The sequence below is a fragment of the Lolium perenne genome, chromosome 5 (genome assembly GCF_019359855.2).
Source record: "Lolium perenne isolate Kyuss_39 chromosome 5, Kyuss_2.0, whole genome shotgun sequence".
NCBI lineage: Eukaryota > Viridiplantae > Streptophyta > Magnoliopsida > Poales > Poaceae > Lolium > Lolium perenne.
Genome location: NC_067248.2, coordinates 24,050,827 through 24,071,190, shown reverse-complemented (window position 1 = coordinate 24,071,190; position 20,364 = coordinate 24,050,827). Strand labels below are relative to the sequence as shown.

General features: G+C 44.7%; 1 protein-coding gene across 1 annotated transcript; it reads right to left on the bottom strand.

Annotated features, from left to right (window-relative positions):
* Positions 1 to 11,217: 11,217 nt before the first annotated feature.
* Positions 11,218 to 13,075, bottom strand: LOC127298757 (uncharacterized). The gene has a single exon (XM_051328612.2). It carries the CDS (start codon positions 12,826 to 12,828, stop codon positions 11,563 to 11,565), a length of 1,266 nt encoding a protein of 421 aa, XP_051184572.1. The 5' UTR covers positions 12,829 to 13,075; the 3' UTR covers positions 11,218 to 11,562.
* Positions 13,076 to 20,364: the final 7,289 nt, after the last annotated feature.

Below are 20,364 nucleotides of genomic sequence, written 5' to 3'. Positions count from 1 at the left end.
CGGTCGTATCTCCTCTCTGAAATCGAGGATCCTTTGTTGTTTTGCTGGAAAAGCAATCGTTTGTCGTCGCGAAAATACGACGGTTATCTTGGTGTTACGCGACAGTTTTGCGTGCCAACAATGCCGAGGGAGTTTGTACTTTTAACGGCAAGATTGGCCTTTGTTGATACTGTCGATGACGCTGTCTACGAGCGCCTCTACAACTCACCAGCTCATGATTTCAGAGTTCCCATGGCCAGACTCCACCGATGCATACCCATACCACAACGAGAAGTCAACTAGCTCGCTGCCTACGAGGGCCGCTACCCCACATCGGCTCATGATATTAGAAATCTTTGCCATGCCAAACCCAGTGTGCCAACCTTGAGGACCTGGAAGCAGTAACTAGTAGGATGTTGCGCCGCTGCCGCCAATGAGGATGACATCTACTGTAGTCACCGGATCACAAGTAGCTGCTAACCTCCGTGGTCCATCCACCACCTCGTGTCATGCCCTCAACCCGCCGCCGGCTACCTCCTCCTTCCTAGCCGCGAACGCCGCCATGCCCACGAGCCCGCGCATGACGAGCCCGGTGAGTTGCTGGAGGAGCACCGCTCGTCCTCCAACAGGATGTTCGCCAGCCCCCACATGCAACGCGAGAGGAGGTAGGCCAACGTGGCGCATGTCTACATGGTTCATATACTACATGCATGGACTTGTCTGCCATGACCGACATGGATGCTGCCCGCTGGAAGGGCAAGTGCATGGACGTTTTGGGCGTCGGCTTGGCTTTCCACATCATGAACGAGTACACGGAGGGGGGATGTGCAAGAACTGCAGGAATGCACAAGAACTGTGTCAACAACTCGTCTTCTACTTCAAATACCATCAGAAAATTCGTCGACCATGTCCAGGAATACAAAATAACTCTCAACTGCTCATGTATGATGTGAATGTAGCACATACGTATAGATACATGCTATCAAACTCAGCTTTCCAAGTTAACTACAAGGTGGATGCAACGGTTGCCTCAACAATTTCATGTCCAACATCGACAAGTTCATAGTCGACGATGATGGAGGCAGCGCCATCGATCATCATGCGTTGCGCACTCCTCCGAAGGATTGTTGATTGGTTTCAGTCACAACCTAGCAAGCTACTTACCTCACAACTCATGCACATAACATCCACATGATGGTGAGAGACGCGATGTAGGGGCCGCCATCCAAACGCGCGACACTAAGCACTGGCATCGCGCAACGCCGACAACGACAAATCATGATTACCGGGCGATCGCCAAGAACATGCAGTGGACGGCCATGAACGGCGAGAGTGAGAGCCATAACCGTATAACACCTAGATTTGTCGAGACAAATAAATATTAGGAGGATGTGAGATCATATAAGTGATTTGTTAGTGCTAGTCATCTACTTAATCAGAAGCTAATCATTACAGTCGATGCAGATATGAAATAAGTACTAAGTCAAACGGTGCTGCGCTTAGCTACTAGTACTAATTAGTGTGATATTGTGCTTGCCAAGCCCTAATCTGGAGGTAGACTGGAAGAACCCATGAAAATCTCGGCCTTGTGCTTGGAAAACCGGGAAAAACCAGCTGCAAGTTTACATCATTATTTTAGTGTCGCGCAGTTGGAAAATAATAGAGCAATTAGCATGCCATGCAGGAGGAGCAGATATTGCTGCATGCATGCATACCATTTTTTTTGCACAACACTGCACACCACCGGGATAAAGCGGCACTAAAGACGATACCAGGCCGGTCCATGCATCCGGCCCAAACAATGCACCCAGTTTCACTGTTACAAACTGAGACTCATTTTGTGTGGCCCATTTGGCGTGTAAATGGCTGGACAAACCTTGTACCAAACATTTAGTCCCACCTCGGTAGTTGGAGGAGGTTGAGACCAGTTTATAAGGGCAGCTCCCCATTGTCTTCTAAAATAATAGAAATACAATATGGACCAACCTCAAATAGCGCGTGCGCTCGCGTGAATAGATTTATGATAGAATGTCTCCTACAAATTTGGAAAATAATCATAGCTTCTATATTTTCACTTATAGCATGCTCAATTAAATTCCATCATATAAGCCTCTCCATAGCCTTATACCCTCCCTATTTACCTCTATTGACAGTCCTATATACAAATTTTCATTCAGCAATATGAGAGTGAATAAAATAATCTCATGCTCATGGGACAGAGATTAGGGAAGGAGTTCACAGGACGGTCTAAAAAGAAAGTAAGTACTTGTGATGCATATATAACCATTTTTAATGTTCCACATTTATTGGGACCAAGCCTGGTAGATCTTTTTTCTGTACTAGGGAGCAGCACAGAACTCCCGTCGCAAGTAGTCACTATCAGTTAGGAATGTATGAACTAGGTCCTGGCGAGCTTGTGACTTGCACTCAGTTTTCTGGGCATCCTTTTGTTATGTGTGGCATTGTTCAGTAATTGCAGCAATGGATAGGAAAGTGTGTTTAGGGAACACTGCTCTTGCTAGTATAGGAGACCGCATAAAAAAAATTGCTAACCTTGGCGGATTTGCAGCATCACCGAGGAAAAATGACGGTTGGGTAATTAATGTAGTCCCTTTTTTGGAATCTGGATACTGAAGATCATATTTGACCGTGGTTTTATACGGACGATATATATTTGGTAAGATGTTATGGAATACCTTCTGTCCTCCTTTGCCTTCTTGTCTATACATTTCATAGTCAACCTTTTCATGGTGATACTTAAATTTCTTAAAATCTTTGATGTTTGGTACTGTACAAGGGATGATTTTATAACTGTATTAAAGGTTTTAATTGCTGAGGGGAACTTGTTTATAGTGGTTATCTATATGAGTGCCACATTTTGGTGCTTCCCAAAGCAGTGTATATTTCCATGTGCGAGGTTTATTAATATCGGTTTCATTTTGTTTTGTGGAATTGTTTGGTATCACAATTCATAAAATAGGCAGCTATCTATCGCTCGGTTTTAATAAATAGTATAGATGTCACATGCTGTCATGATTGTTACCAAAGTTCTGTCCATAATTTTTTTTCCTTCCTAGCTGTTATAAACTGCCCTTAACTGATGGTCGCATTATAAATTGTACAGTCGAAATGTTTAAAGTTTTTTAAAAAGCCAGATGTGTGTCTTCACATCAGGTGCTCCGCTATTGCCTAACATTTTTTCTTGATAAGCGTATTATGTATGCCTCCATACTTTATGCATCCTACTACTGATACTATACATGCCTCCATGCCATTGACTGCTGCTTGATTTTTTTTATTTTCCTATTTCTTTGAAGGTCGAGTCATTCTTAACATACCCTTGTACTTACGACCTCCTTTACGCCTGGCTCATGTTCTCTGAGAAGGAGAATCATGGATGTAGCGTGAAGGATCTACTAACTGAGATGGACAACGTCATGAGGCATCATGGGTATGCCATTATAATTTATAAGAGGAAAAGCTGCTATCATTGAGTATACCATGAAGCTTTTACAGGTGATGTGATGAAAGAGTCCTCATCATGAGAAAAATTCTATAGGATTAGGCTATCATGTTCTCGTCATAAGACTTTGATTGTTCCTTCTTTCCATCGTAATCCACTTTTATTGGGTGCTTTTGGTCGAGCTTTTTTAAAATCTAGAACCTCAATTTTAACATACTCGGATCTATTTCAGATCCTATTTCAGCTCCTATTTCAGTTTTAGTTTCAATTAAATTTTAGGTCATATCAACATTTAATGTATTTCCATTTAAATATAGATTAATACTTGCAAAACTATGCGTGGACTCGGATGAGCACAATCCTAAATTCACAATAAAAGAGCTATATTATTGTGATGTTGCTCTGGATCAGGTTCTATCTTTTTATATATAGAGAGTTAAGAGTGTCCGCATATTACTTAATAAACATCTAATATCAGGATTGCCGATAAAATAGGAAAACTTGCATGGTGACAATAAGTGTGCCGAAAAAATAAAGGAGAGAAACGGAAGCAGCCGACTCTCATCTATGTCGGTATGAAATTATGCATGCCATATTTTTCATTCATCATTTTTTGAAATATGAAGTGTATGCATATGATGCAAACATAATTTTTAATGTTTTGGAATACTACTACATGACTATCTTAAATATTTACCTGTGTATCATGTACGCTGGCTAAAAACTTCGGTGACAATGGCAATACACATGAATTTCATTGTCTGCATATAAAGGGATGCACAGGGACATGGCTACCATCGACAATTAGAAATCTATAGCGTGGAATTCATTTGAAATTGTTACTCTGTGGCCAAGCACACATATCCTGCTACTATTATTCATTGACTTTAGTAAGAGAAGAATTGCTAAGTTTAGTTCTATATTCATTTTGTATCTTTTAAACAAACTGGCATATTAATGTTTTTTGAATACCATGTGACTTCTATATACATGAGGATTCTCATGTATATTTTTCTAACATGTGGCGAGAGAAGCTGTAGCAACGCATGGCCTCCACTTAATATTCGAAAAATAATGCTATTAAATTAGTACATGTTCAGATCAAATTATATTTTGATTAGAACATAAAAAAAGTGGTCTCTCTCTCTCTCTCTCTCTCTCTCTCTCAAAAAGTGGTCTCTCTCTCTCTCTCTCTCTCTCTCTCTCAATTTGGGACATGAAATAATACTTCAAAATTCGGTTTCCCCATTATTATACATGCGAAAACAAATGTTGCAAAGGAAAGGGAGAAAAATGTGGATGAGAGACGTACGGTACAGCAAAAACAACCGTATTACATTCCATATATAAATATGAAAGAAGGGAGTTAATTCTGAAATCTGGCATTCCTTCCGGCCGGCCTTTTGGTACGTTGTTGTAGCTCGTCTTGATCAGGAGCTTGGCGCACGCCTGTGTGTTGAAGCGCTAGCGGCTGCTTAAGATGTTCCGTTTAAAAATTCGTTGGGCGGCGGCGGCGGGATTAGGACGCCGGGAACCTGCATGACAAGTTTCCAGGTGACTTTTGTGAATCTGTTGAAATCGCCGTCCTTGGTGATGATGCTGGGCAGCTTGGGGGCGCCATTGACGTGGCAGCGGTCGCAGTTCCCCAAATTCCAAGCGCCCGTAGGATCAGCCTGGAAGAAGTAGCGGGCAGTGGCCAAGGTGGTGTTGTCGTCCTTGCCGATCTTACTGTAGAGATTCTCACGGGCCGACTGGATAGGGCCTTTGCAACCTAATAAGCATTCGTTTTTCATTGTGGTGACGTCTATCACCCCTGGGTTGGCTCTCAATTTGGGACATGAAATAATACTTCAAAATTCGGTTTCCCCATTATTATACATGCGAAAACAAATGTTGCAAAGGAAAGGGAGAAAAATGTGGATGAGAGACGTACGGTACAGCAAAAACAACCGTATTACATTCCATATATAAATATGAAAGAAGGGAGTTAATTCTGAAATCTGGCATTCCTTCCAGCCGGCCTTTTGGTACGTTGTTGTAGCTCGTCTTGATCAGGAGCTTGGCGCACGCCTGTGTGTTGAAGCGCTAGCGGCTGCTTAAGATGTTCCGTTTAAAAATTCGTTGGGCGGCGGCGGCGGGATTAGGACGCCGGGAACCTGCATGACAAGTTTCCAGGGTGACTTTTGTGAATCTGTTGAAATCGCCGTCCTTGGTGATGATGCTGGGCAGCTTGGGGGCGCCATTGACGTGGCAGCGGTCGCAGTTCCCCAAATTCCAAGCGCCCGTAGGATCAGCCTGGAAGAAGTAGCGGGCAGTGGCCAAGGTGGTGTTGTCGTCCTTGCCGATCTTACTGTAGAGATTCTCACGGGCCGACTGGATAGGGCCTTTGCAACCTAATAAGCATTCGTTTTTCATTGTGGTGACGTCTATCACCCCTGGGTTGGCTCTCAATTTGGGACATGAAATAATACTTCAAAATTCGGTTTCCCCATTATTATACATGCGAAAACAAATGTTGCAAAGGAAAGGGAGAAAAATGTGGATGAGAGACGTACGGTACAGCAAAAACAACCGTATTACATTCCATATATAAATATGAAAGAAGGGAGTTAATTCTGAAATCTGGCATTCCTTCCGGCCGGCCTTTTGGTACGTTGTTGTAGCTCGTCTTGATCAGGAGCTTGGCGCACGCCTGTGTGTTGAAGCGCTAGCGGCTGCTTAAGATGTTCCGTTTAAAAATTCGTTGGGCGGCGGCGGCGGGATTAGGACGCCGGGAACCTGCATGACAAGTTTCCAGGTGACTTTTGTGAATCTGTTGAAATCGCCGTCCTTGGTGATGATGCTGGGCAGCTTGGGGGCGCCATTGACGTGGCAGCGGTCGCAGTTCCCCAAATTCCAAGCGCCCGTAGGATCAGCCTGGAAGAAGTAGCGGGCAGTGGCCAAGGTGGTGTTGTCGTCCTTGCCGATCTTACTGTAGAGATTCTCACGGGCCGACTGGATAGGGCCTTTGCAACCTAATAAGCATTCGTTGGTAGGATTGCTGTTTTTCATTGTGGTGGCGTCTATCACCCCTGGGTTGGCTCCCAACTCGACGTCCACGGCGGAACTTGCGTCGTCGGCCATCTTCCCGGCAGTGCGGATGGCGATCAGCGCCAGCCCGCGGGCATCCGCCGCCGCCGCCTTGCTCTCCGGGTTGGCGGAGAGGACCGCCACACACAGCTCTGGGTATGGCGTTGTACTGCACGCCTCCTTGAGGTCGACGGCGAGGGAGACGGAGACGAGGAAGACGGGGGCGAGGAAGAGGAGGACGCATCGACACTTGGACGCCATGGTCATCGCCGATCGATCAACTTTACTTCTTGGCTTGATGCTTTTGTTCTCTGATCCACCCATTAGCCACATAATAAGTACTGCTATATATATCCATAGTTAGAGAGAGGAAGAGAGAGGCATATGCCTATATTTGTACCTTTACATACATGGTAATGAATGGCCGACCTGGAGGGTCGGTGGCATGCGCTCGCTAATTCTCATCCGCAAATTGCCCCTATATAAGTTAAAACTATGAAGCATGCCCGTGCGTTGCTCTAAGAGTGAAAATTTTAAATTCTTGTTGAAAAACATCGATAGTATCAACATTTTTATAGGAACATAGTACCCAGATGCTGACATATACACACATACCCTCAGCTCTGAACAAGTATACAATCCAACATGCTCGTGTTCTCTCGCTGAAGAAAATTTTAAATAGGGTTAGAGCTAAATTTCAGATCTTCACAAGAAGAGTGGGGAATTCTTTCAGAAATATGTGCAATTCTGGAAAGAAAAATGGTTTGATGATTCATTCACATAATGGATCACAATCAGGAACGTTGGAATTCTTCAAGAAACACGTGCAGCCAAAAATTCAGAAAACAAATGGATCACAATCAGTAGCATCGCCGTCGACTACATCGAGCGCGGCAGCCAGGGGTAGTGTTATTTTCTCGTTGGCGTTTCGTTCCCTGGCCATCTTTCTTTCACTCTATCATCAGTCGTTCCCTGCCATCTTTCTTTGTACCAATTATGCACTCCATGCAAAGTCCAACCTCATTGGTCAATGGCACCACGATTATGAGTCCCATCCATGCAAAGTCCAAGTTCAGTTATTTATGCAATCCAATTACCGTTATATAGAATCTATATATCATTCGGCAGCCTTGCGAGTCCGCCCAAGCGGCCATATTCATGGGAGCCATGTGGGGAAGTTAATTTCTCGGGCAAGCTTTTATCTTATTTCTTAGCTAGCAGAGGCTTAGCGAGTGTGATTGTGACCACAGTGCTTTATGAACTCTGAAAAATCAAGTACTTCTCATAGGTTGATTGCTTCCGACTTGGATGAATCTATCGGTCAATTGGACAGGGATCGTGCACTTTTAACACCAGAGACTAATGCTTTAGTAATGTTTGAGAAACGCAGCAGCCAGGTCTGTACTGTCAGTCTGCAGTTTGAAAAAATTGTTTCAATGACACAAAGTGTATGATGGGAGGTGTCAGTCAGTGTCTCTGCTTCAAAGAAGCTCATATATCTTTCTGTTGCCAAAACTCCGCACTTGAGTTTAACTTCAACCGGTGCCCATAACGGAAATTTTAAGTTCAGGCAATCAGCAACCAAATAATGGATGACAACAATGACTACCTAAATCGCAATCTGCTGTAACGGTTAAAGCTAGGGGACTCAACTGCCTTAGCTAGCTGGCTGAGGGTGGCTTCAAACAGACGCAATACTTCAAGACGTCAGCTAGCTAGCAAAGTCCTCCAAAGAACCAGCCTCTGGATCAATCGGTCCTACTCCTAGTATCAATAGAATATATGTTAAAGAGGTTTTTGTGTTGCTAACGTACATGGTATCTTCACACAACCAGATAATACATACAGTTTCTCCAAATGGCGTACCTGGAATTTCCAACCAATGTTTGCCGTGTCCAAGATTTCCAAGCGGAATTATGAGAAACAGAAAACAGAGACTCCAGAGTCAAGAATAATTGTCGTGCCCAAGATTTCCAAGGGGAACCCGGAGAAATATGGTCATCTTCACTCTCCAGAACCAGCGAATTTGCTAAGCATGAGGGATGCATAAGCAAACCAAACCAAATGGTGTAAGAAAACGACATGTTACAGAGTACTGACCATGACCACCGAAGAAGGATCACAATGCGACACTCCCGATGAAATTAGCTTATTAAACATTTTCTTCCATGAGAGCTTTCGAGGATCCATTGCACAGCAATGCTAACAGTTGGTCCTGGGTGTCAACGGTGGTACTCCTATATGAGATGTATATACTTTACACAACAGATTGACATCATACTGACAGGTAGTTTTATCCTTGGAAATGGCAGGGCGGCGCTCTTTTGGTTGCTTTGACAAGGATCATATTAATTTGCAGGGCGACTCCCAAAACCAGTAAAAATGGCTGTGGCCGGGGAAGGCCATACAGTATGTACCTGGCATGGCTAGGAAGCAGTGATGGTTCAGGTGTTCACAACAATACAACATCATTATCTGACTAAAGAGCTTACCTGATATCGCAGCGGCGGGCTCCTATCTTCTGCTGCACCAGGAGGGGGCTTCACGGCGAGTCCCTTGGCAGTAGCCTTTGGCATGGCTGTGGCCGGGGAAGGCTGAATGGAGGAGCCGCACCCCATACACCTGGCCTTGGCACTCAACATCCTCCTATTTGGAGGGCCACCACCAGCAGCAGCATTCCTGACTGATTCCTCTTATCCTGGTTTTCAGCTAGACTACTACTAGATGGAGCATAATATGTAGTATCTGTCATACAATTCACAAAACGAGACAAAATCAATCTGATTGAATGCCACAGAATTAACCATGACAATGCAAGAAGCAAGGAGTAGTAAATTGAGCAAAAGGTTTGTCGATGCCATTCTCTAGAGGTTTGTCGACTGCATTATCAGCACCAGAGGATGCATCACCCTTCTCTGTGCCATCCTCAAATGTATTGTCAGCATCAGCGGCCATCTCAGTGTAATTCTCCTCAGCTGTGTATATATAAAGTAAAAATGCATTACGCCCAGTTTTGTATATATGTTTGTACCTCTTCTGAATCTGCTAGAACATGTGAACAGATGGAGTGATGATTCATATCCTCTAGTTTCCTGTAAACTAAATAGACAACGATGTGTCCATTGATCAGGCAATGTTTCGATTCTGATACTGAATAGGAAAAAAATATATACTGCCAGAAGAAAGTAGGGCATCAATTATGCATACCTACTCTATACTGTACTCTAGTCTAGTGTTGATTCTTAAGAACAAACCAGAAACAAAAAGATCATACAGTATGCTACTTGCTGGTTATTGCTAGGAAGGCAGAATGGTTCAGGTGTTCATAACAACATTCTTCAAGACGTTACCAGCTTTGCCACCACCAGCAACAGCCCTAACTGATTCTACTCATCTTCATTTTCAGCTTTGCCACCAGTGGCAATGTACTAGATAGAGCATAATATGTAGTAACTGTCGTACAATTAACAAACCAAGACAAAACCAATAAGATTGTAAACCACAGAACTAACCATGACAATGCAAGACCAAAGGAGCAGTAGGTAAAATTTTCATCGTTACAATGGATGGATGCAGTAACAACAAAATCATCATCATCTTAACATAAAAAAAATCACCAGGTCCGTATCTACCACTTTAAGCAACACAGCTGAACCCTAGAAGGTTTCTCCGCAAGAAATATGGTAAAACAGAGGGAAGTCAGAACGGCACACGAACCGTTTCCTGGAGAGTCAGCCTCCAGGAAAGGAAACACATTACATTGTCCGCGCAACAAACCACCGCTGCTATGCAACGTGTCGGTTTCCAAAAGGCAAATCACCGTTGCGTGGCTTCGCTCCGTCGTCATCGACAAGTATGTACAGTAATAACCACCACTTGGCCATTCCAGTGTCTATCCTTCTTCCATCAGTCCATAACCCAAGTGCCTCAGGCCTACCTGCTGTCTTAGCAATTCTCCTAGGCACTCCGAGCATCACCAATCCTAGCATTCTTCTCGGAACCTGCACTGCACTTCTCCTCGCCGGTCTTCTCAGGTTCTACACAGCCACTGGCCATGGCACTCTCTAGAGAATTGTCGACTGCATTATCAGCACCAGAGGATGCATCACACTTCTCGGTGCCAACCTCAGATGTCCTGTCAGCATCACTGCATCAGCGGCCATCGCAGTGCCATTCTCCTCAGCTGTGTATATATGAAGGAAAGATTTATCAAACCCATTTGTGTATATATGTTTGTACCTCTACTGAATCTGCCAGAACATGCAAACAGATGGAGTGATGATTCATGTCCTCTGGTTTCCTGTAAACTGACTAGACACCAACTTGTCCATTGATCAGTCGATGTCCGATTCTAATACCAAGCAGGAAAAAATATATATAATGCCATAAGAAAGTAGGGCATCAGTTACTCTAGTCTAGTCTAGTGTTGAATCTTGAGAACAAAATAGAAACGAAAAGATCACACAATCTACAACCGCTGGTTATGGCTAGGAAGGAACAACGGTTCAGTTGTTCATAACAACAATCTTCAACATGCTACCACGAGCAGTAGCCCTAACTGATTCTACTCATCTTGGTTTTCAGCTAGACCGCTACCAGATGGAGCCTAACACGTCATATCTGTCACTCACAAACCAGACAAAATGAATGAGATTGTAAACAACAGAACTAAACATGATAATGCAAAACGGAAGGAACAAATGTCATCATCACAATGAACAGATACAATAACAACAAAACCATCATCATCTTAAAGTATCTACCACTTTGGGCAACACAGCTAAACACTATAAGGTTTCTCCGCGAGAAATATACTAAAACAGGGGGGAACTCAAAACGGCAGACGAACCGTTTCCCGGAGCTCCAGGAAAGGAAACACATTACATTGTCTACACGACAAACCACCGCTGGTACGCGACGTGTCAGTTTCCAAAAAGGGAATCACCGTCGCATGGCCTGGGTCTGCCGTGGTCGACAAGTATGTACAGTAATAACCACCACTTCTTCTGTCTATCTTTCTTCCACCAGCCAATAATAGCCCAAGTGCCTCCTCAGGCCTCTTGGCCATCGCCCTGGGCACTTGCAGCATCACCAATCTCAGCGTTCTTCTCCGAACCTGCGCTGTAGCTCTCCTCCTCATTGCCGCTCTTCTGCGGCTCTGCAGTGCCATTCTCTAGAGACTTGTTGACTGCACTATCAGATGCATCACCCTTCTCCGTGCTACCCTCAAATGTGTTGTCAGCATCAGCGGCGGCATCGCCCATCTCGGTGTCATTCTTCAGAGCCTCCTCAACGGCGTCGCTGACAGCACCAACTCTAGCACTCCCACTGCCATTCTGCAGAGGCACCTCAACAGCATCATTGTCAGCATCAGCTGCAGCAATAGCATCACCCCTCTCGGTGCCATTCTGCAGAGGCACCTGCTCAACTGCGTCATCAGCAGCAGCTGCAGCATTAGGATTACCCAGCTGAGTGCCATTCTCCACAGCAGCAGCAGCAGCATTACCAAGAGCAGCAGCGTGAGAGAATCGTGCCTCGACGGCCTCGAGACGGCGCCTCATGTCCCCCACCTCCCGCTCCACGAGAAAGAGCCTCTCCTTGAGCGTGAGGTTCTCCTCCTCCAGCCTGGCGACATGCACATCCACGTCATCACCCTGGTTCCGGTCATACATCTCGTCGTGGTCCTCAAGCACGGCGCCCGGCTGCGGGTAGACCATCTCGAACCTGCTGAGGTCGTGGTCGAGCCGCCTCTCGACCTCGACGTGCTCCTCCACGTCGCTGCCCCCGCTGGACTCGTCCTCGTCGTCGTCGGGGGCGTGGGTGGCGGGGCGGAGCCGGATGAGGCCCTTCATGGAGCCGTAGCCGTCGACGCCCCACTGCTGCTGCGCGAGCACGTCGGAGAGCAGCCGCTCGTCGCGGGCCGGGGAGATGACGGGCGTGGGCAGCACGGCGGGGGTCACGGGCCCCGGGGACACCAGCGGCGCGATGCCCCCCAGGCGCTTGGCGCGGATGATGAAGGACGAGGTGTTGCGCGGCGCCTTGGCCTTGGGCTTGTGGAAGAAGGGACGGCGGTTGTTGGGGTTGGGTTTGAACCAGCGGCGGGCCTTGGCGCGGTTCTGCACCTGCAGGTCGGCGATGGCGGGGGGCTGGTAGGCGGCGGAGTTGGGGTTGGGGTTCTTGCGCTTCCAGGCGCGGTTGGGGGCGAGGTTGGCGTTGGGCGGTGGGAGGAAGGGCGGCGGCGGCATGGCGTCGGAGGCGGTGGGTGGGGGCGGTGGCCACATGGGGAAGCTCCGGGGCATCATCTGGTTGGGATCCATGGATTCGTGGAGAGCTGATCTGCGTACCAGGCCGGGATCGGTGGAATTCGACGGAATTTGGTGGCCGGCCGGAGCAGCGTCGAAACCCTAACCCTAGCTTGCGCCGATTGGTGGTGGGGATTAGCGCGGTGAGATTTGGGGGATTAATAAGGGAACAAATCAATCGCCTACGGAATGTTTTCGTTTCGTTCTGTTTTCGATTGGGGAATGAATGAATGAATGGCAAAGGGAAATCTGGAGGTGGAAGAAGGAGAAGAATGAGCCCCGGTAGTGGTCGGAATTTATAGGCCGTGGACGGCCCAGATTAGTTTCGCATAGGCCCAGATTTACATAGGCCACACCGCCACACACGCTACCGAATCGATCCATTCTGCTTTGCATCTCTCCTTCCCTCCCCTTTAGAGCATCTGCATCTCTAACAGCTGCCATTTCTCAAAAAAAAAAAATCTCTAACAGATGCCCCATTTTAGGGTATAGCAAATTTGGGAGAAGATCTGAGGATGGCTTCGTCAATCCTCTGGGTCTGCCGAAGCCGCCATCATCAACGCCTACCTCCCCGAGTCTGTGGCAGGTTCTTCGGGTTCGACGGCAGGCTGATTTCTTCGTCGCGGTATTGGTACGCCCGTGCTGCTCCCTCGAGCCAGTCTCCTCTGCTCTTCACTCTAGTCCAAAGCGTCATGTTGGCGACAGAATCGGGAGCGTGCAAGGTGGCTGCGAAGAGGAGGTGGCGTCGGAGTTCTTCAGAAGCAATCCTTTCGAGCAACACATCGGCGGCATTTCTGCCGTTCGTCATCCATGCCGGTGAAGTCCAGCGATATTTCAACCTCCATCGGAGGCCCTTCTTGAGGTCTGTTGTCGCGTCCAACGCCGGCTTTGAAGCAAGTGGTGTAGTCCCCGCTTTGGAGTCCGACGGCGACATTGCTGGCCTCCTACTCATCGGTGGGCAAAGAGAAGGACTTGATTGCTTTTGCATAGTTTTTAGTGACGTCTTTTCTGCAAATAGGCCTATGTATAATTTCCCATTTCATGGGGTCCTTTGTAATAATTTGTACACCCACCGAGTGGAACGAATGAAACCTTCTTCGCCCCGCCCTTTGGGGCGGTCCGTGTTTAAAAAAATATGGTAGCCGTTCTATTGAAAATGGGCAGCAAAACGGCCGCCATTTTACCAGATGTTCCATTTCGCAGCACCCACACTGGCGGCTGGCCCAGAATGGGGCACGGCTACCGCGCCACCACCTCTCATTTTCACAGTAATTCCATGCATATGAACATAAACTAAACACAAACTTGCAATGAAATGGTAGTAAGGTGATAAAATTAAAACATTACTTGACTATTACATGCCAACACAAATAGTTCATCAAATGGTTCATCAAGTAGCACAGAAATCATCGAAGAACGGCATGGAGTTCATCTCAAACAACAACAACAACAACAACAACAACAACAAACATACAAATGACGAAAGAACTAGTTGTTTTGGCGGCCATTCCAGTTCCACCACTCCTCGATGAGGTCTGGCTGAAGCTCCTCCTGCAGAGCCGAGTCTCTAATGTCATGGTAAGTTCCTAGGAATTGAGCAATCCGGTCTCCATTCCTTTGTGGTTGTACTTGTCTCCCCATCAAATCATAAACACCGTGGACCTCATCTTTATCACGCTCATCTTGAATGATCATGTTATGCATGATGACAACAAGCATTCATGATGTAACATAGTATCTCTTGATCCCAAAACCGCGTGGGACATCTCACAATAGTAATTTGCGCTTGGAAAATTTCAAATGCCTTCTCTACATTTTTTTTAGCCGCCGCTTGAGCATTGTGTAATTGAAGTTATTTCTTACCTTGGGGGTGCGATGAGAGGCTTCACAAATGTTTCCCACTTTAGGTAGATTTCATTCGTGAGGTAGTTGGCTACAAACTCCACCGGTGGAGACTTCCCATTTGCTAGCTTGGTAGAAAGTGGAGACCGTTGATGTCGTTGCAAAACCGAGCATCCCAAAGCAAGCATGCCATATACAACTATACAAGTATCATAATCCGTCAGAACCTCCAAAATAATGGTGTAATCCTTCTTGTGCCCTCTAAATTGTCTATGCCATGATGTTGGACAGTTCTTCTACCTCCAGTGCATGCAACCGATTGAGCCTAGCATACCTAGAAATACATGGGCCTTGTTCGCCACCACTCCTTTATTGCCCCTACGATGTCCACTACTCCTCCATGAGATCCTTTTGAAAATCTTCATAGCGGGTCGCGTGGTAGCACTCAATGAAGCGGACGACGCGGTCTCGCTGGTGTTCCACCCGCACCGGATGCCCAATCAACTCATATTGATGCCCGTCCACATCTTAAACACTCCTTGTTCTCAATGATTATATTATGTTTGATCACGTAAGCCATCAGGATGTACAAAAGGATCCCTTCCTTCCAAAACTTCACCGGCCTCTTGATACGTCTCAAACGTATCTATAATTTCTTATGTTCCATGCCACATTATTGATGATATCTACATGTTTTATGCATACTTTATGTCATATTTATGCGTTTTCCGGAACTAACCTATTGACGAGATGCCGAAGGGCCAGTTGCTGTTTTCTGCTGTTTTTGGTTTCAGAAATCCTAGTAAGGAAATATTCTCGGAATCGGACGAAATCAACGCCCAGGGTCCTATTTTTCCACGAAGCTTCCAGAAGTCCGAAGGGGAAACGAAGTGGGGCCACGAGGTGGGGACACAGTAGGGCGGCGCGGCCCAAGCCCTAGCCGCGCCGGCCTGATGACCCACAAGTATAGGGGATCGCAACAGTCTTCGAGGGTAGTAAAACCCAATTTATTGATTCGACACAAGGGGAGGTAAAGAATACTTATAAGCCTTAACAACTGAGTTGTCAATTCAGCTGCACCTGGAAAAGCACTAGTAACAGGGGTGATGTGAAAGTAGCAGTAATATGAGAGCAATAGTAACGAATAACTGCAGAAAGAATAGCAACATGGGAGCAATGGCACCGGAAAATAGTTGATACTACTTCCAATGACATGTAGAACAAGTATATTATGATGAGAGATGGACCGGGGTTCCCAGCGATCTACACTAGTGGTAACTCTCCAATAACAAGTGTTGGGTGAACAAATTACAGTTGGGCAATTGATAGGAATCAAAGCATTAAGATAGAACATCAAGATTATTAATTATGTAGGCATGTTTTCCGTATATAGTCGTACGTGCTCGCAATGAGAAACTTGCACAACATCTTTTGTCCTACCAGCCGGTGGCAGCCGGGCCTCAAGGGAAACTACTGGATATTAAGGTACTCCTTTTAATAGAGTACCGGAGCAAAGCATTAACACACCGTGAAAACATGTGATCCTCACATCACTACCATCCCCTCCGGTTGTCCCGATTTCTGTCACTTCGGGGCCATTGGTTCCGGACAGCGACATGTGCATACAACTTGTAGATACAATCTAAGCAATAAGTATAAAGCTCAAATCTAAGATCATGCCACTCGGGCCCTAGTGACAAGCATTAAGAATAACAAGATTGCAGCAACAATAACTTCACAAACTTTATAGATAGACTAATCATAATGTATCATCCATCGGATCCCAACAAACACAACACCGATTACATCAGATGAATCTCAATCATGTAAGGCAGCTCATGAGACCATTGTATTGAAGTACATGGGGGAGAGTATACCGACATAGCTACTGCTAGAACCCGTAGTCCATGGGGGAACTACTCACGGAGCATGGCGGAGGCGGTGGCGTTGATGGAGATGGCTTCCGGGCACTTCCCGTCCCGGCAGGGTGCCGGGACAGAGTTCTGTCCCCCGAATTGGAGTTTTGCGATGGCGGCGGCGCCACAGTAACTTTTCTGGAGTTTCGTCAATTGGTACGGTGTTTTTAGGTCGAAAGGGGTTTTATAGGCGAAGAGGCGGCGCAGGGGGGTCGACAGGGTGGCCTCACCCTAGGCCGGCGCGGCCAGGGTCTGGCCCGCGCGGCCCTATGGTGTGGGGCCCCCTGGCTCTCCTCCGACTCTTCTTCGGTGTTCTGGAGCCTTCCGGGAAAAATAGGAGGTTTGGCGTTGATTTCGTCCGATTCCGAGAATATTGCCCGAACAGCCTTTCTGGAAACAAAAACAGCAGAAAACAGGAATTGGCACTGTGGCATCTCGTTAATAGGTTAGTTCCGGAAAATGCATGAAATCATCATAAAGTGCAAGCAAAACATGTAAGTATTATCATAAAACAAGCATGGAACAACAGAAATTATGGATACGTCGGGGACGTATCAGCATCCCCAAGCTTAGTTCCTGCTCGTCCCGAAAGGTGTAAACGATAAAAAGAATAATTTCTGTAGTGACATGCTACTTACATAACCTTGATCATACTATTACAAAGCATATGAAATGAATGAAGTGACTCAAGGCAATGATCTATAGTTGCTAACAAATAGATAACATATAGCAAAACTTTTCATGAATAGTACTTTCAAGACAAGCATCAAAAGATTGCACAAGAGTTAACTCATAAAGCAATAGATTCAAAGTAAAGGCATCGAAGCAACACAAAGGAAGATATAAGTTTCAGCGGTTGCTTTCAACTTTCAACATGCATATCTCATGGACATTGTCAACATAAAGTAATATGATGAATGCAAATATGCAAGTATGTAAGAATCAATGCACAGTTAACACAAGTGTTTGCTTCTAAGGTGGAAGGAAGTAGGTGAACTGACTCAACATAAAGTAAAAGAAAGGTCCTTCGCAGAGGGAAGCATTGATTGCTATATTTGTGCTAGAGCTTTGGTTTTGAAAACATAAAGAGAGCACAAAAGTAAAGTTTTGAGAGGTGTTTGTTGTTGTCAACGAATGGTAGTGGGCACTCTAACCCCCTTGCCAGACAAACCTTCAAAGAGCGGCTCCCATTTTATTTTATTTTTGTGTGGCACTCCTTCCAGCCTTTCTTTCACAAACCATGGCTAACCGAATCCTCGGGTGCCTGCCAACAATCTCATACCATGAAGGAGTGCCTTTTTATTTTAGTTTTATTATGATGACACTCCTCCCAACCTTTGCTTACACAAGCCATGGCTAACCGAATCCTTCGGGTGCCGTCCAACAATCACATACCATGGAGGAGTGTCTATTTAAGTTAATTAATTTGGGACTGGGAATCCCATTGCCAGCTCTTTTTGCAAAATTATTGGATAAGCGGATGAAGTCACTAGTCCATTGGTGAAAGTTGCCCAACAAGATTGAAAGATAAACACCACATACTTCCTCATGAGCTATAAAACATTGACACAAATCAGAGGTGATAAATTTGAATTGTTTAAAGGTAGCACTCAAGCAATTTACTTTGGAATGGCAGGAAATACCACATAGTAGGTAGGTATGGTGGACACTCATGGCATAGGTTTTGGCTCAAGGTTTTGGATGCACGAGAAGTATTCCCTCTCAGTACAAGGCTTTGGCTAGCAAGGTTGTTTGAAGCAAACACAAGTATGAACCGGTACAGCAAAACTTACATAAGAACATATTCCAAGCATTATAATACTCTACACTGTCTTCCTTGTTGCTCAAACACTTTTACCAGAAAATATCTAGACCTTAAGAGAGATCAATTATGCAAACCAATTTCAACAAGCTCTACGGTAGTTCTCCATTAATAGGTTTAAACTACATGAAAAAAACTTTAATCATGATCTACTTGAGAGCTCAAAACAATTGCCAAGTGTCAAATTATCCAAAACATATGAGGCATTTTCTGTTTCCAACCAAATAACCATAAGTATTGTAGCTTCCAACTTTTATCACTGAACATTAAAAGTAAAACGAAGAACAAGTGTTCATATGAAAAAGCGGAGCGTGTCTCTCTCCCAAACAAGGATTGCTAGGATCCGATCTTATTCAAACAAAACGAAAATAAACACACAGACGCTCCAAGTAAAGCACATATGGTGTGACCGAATAAAAATATAGTTTCAGGGGAGGAACCTGATAAGTTGATGAAGAAGGGGATGCCTTGGGCATCCCCAAGCTTAGACGCTTGAGTCTTCTTGAAATATGCAGGGATGAACCACGGGGGCATCCCCAAGCTTAGACTTTTCACTCTTCTTGATCATATATCATCCTCCTCTCTTGACCCTTGAAAACTTCCTTCACAACAAACTTCTCATAAACTTCATTAGAGGGGTTAGTACTCAAAATATTTGAATCCACCTTGGTCCTGTAGTGGCACATTGCAAGAACTCAATAAAACATCAGCTACAGCTCTCTACATCTAGAAAACCTCGCTTAAAGTCCACAAGAGACAATGCAAAAAACAGAGACAGAATCTGCCAAAACAGAACAGCCAGTAAAGACGAATTTTAATAAAATACTTCCGTTACTCAAATCAGAAAACTCAAAACTAATGAAAGTTGCGTACATATCTGAGGAACACGCACGTAAATTGGCATAATTTTCTGAGTTTCCTACAGAGAATTAGACCCAGATTCGTGACAGATAGAAATCTGTTTCTGCGCAGAAATCCAAATCTAGCATCAACCTTCGATTAGAGGCTTCACTTGGCACAACAAAACACAAAACTAAGATAAGGATAGGTTGCTACAGTAGTAAACAACTTCCAAGACACAAATATAAAATAAAGTACTGTAGCAAAATAACACATGGGTTATCTCCCAAGAAGTTGCTTTCTTTATAGCCATTAAGATGGGCTCAGCAGTTTTAATGATGCACTCGCAAGAAATAAGAGTAGAGGTAAAAGAGAGCATCAAAAAGCAAATCCAAAACACATTTAAGCCTAACATGCTTCCTATGTAAAGGAATCTTGTAAATAAACAAGTTCATGAAAAGCAAAGTAACAAGCATAGGAAGATAAAACAAGTGTAACTTCAAAATTTTAAGCATATAGAGAGGTGTTTTAGTACCATGAAAATTTCTACAACCATATTTTCCTCTCTCATAACAATTTTCAGTAGCTTCATGAACAAACTCAACAATATAACTATCACATGCAGCATGCTTCTCATGATTTCCAAACACATAATTTTTATCAAGTTCAAGAATAGTGGAATAAAAACTTTCAAACTTACTTTTATTAATAATATAACAAGGTAGTTGATCAATCTCAAGAGATATGGGACACATAGATAAAGTCAATAACTCTCCAATCCCATTTTCATTAGTAGTACAATTAATAGTATCAAGTAACATAGGACCATCATCTAGAGCTTTATCATAAACATTTGCTAAGCAAAATTCTTTAGTACCATGCATTTCGACATCAGGCACAAACAAAGCATTATCATAAGATTTATCAAAGTAGCATGGATTATCATAAATAACAGTAGCATAATTATTCTCACAAGCTTTACTCATAGGGAATATTTCAAGAGAATCCACAGGAACATAACATTCAACCTCTTTCGGTAAGCATGGAGGACAATCAAATAGTGTAAGAGATGAAGAGTTACTCTCATTAGAAGGTTGGCATGGGTAGCTAATTCATTCTTCCTCCTTTTGT

Bases quoted from the DNA above. Each gene is read 5' to 3' on its own strand.
- LOC127298757 (XM_051328612.2), bottom strand. From the start codon at position 12,828: ATGGATCCCAACCAGATGATGCCCCGGAGCTTCCCCATGTGGCCACCG.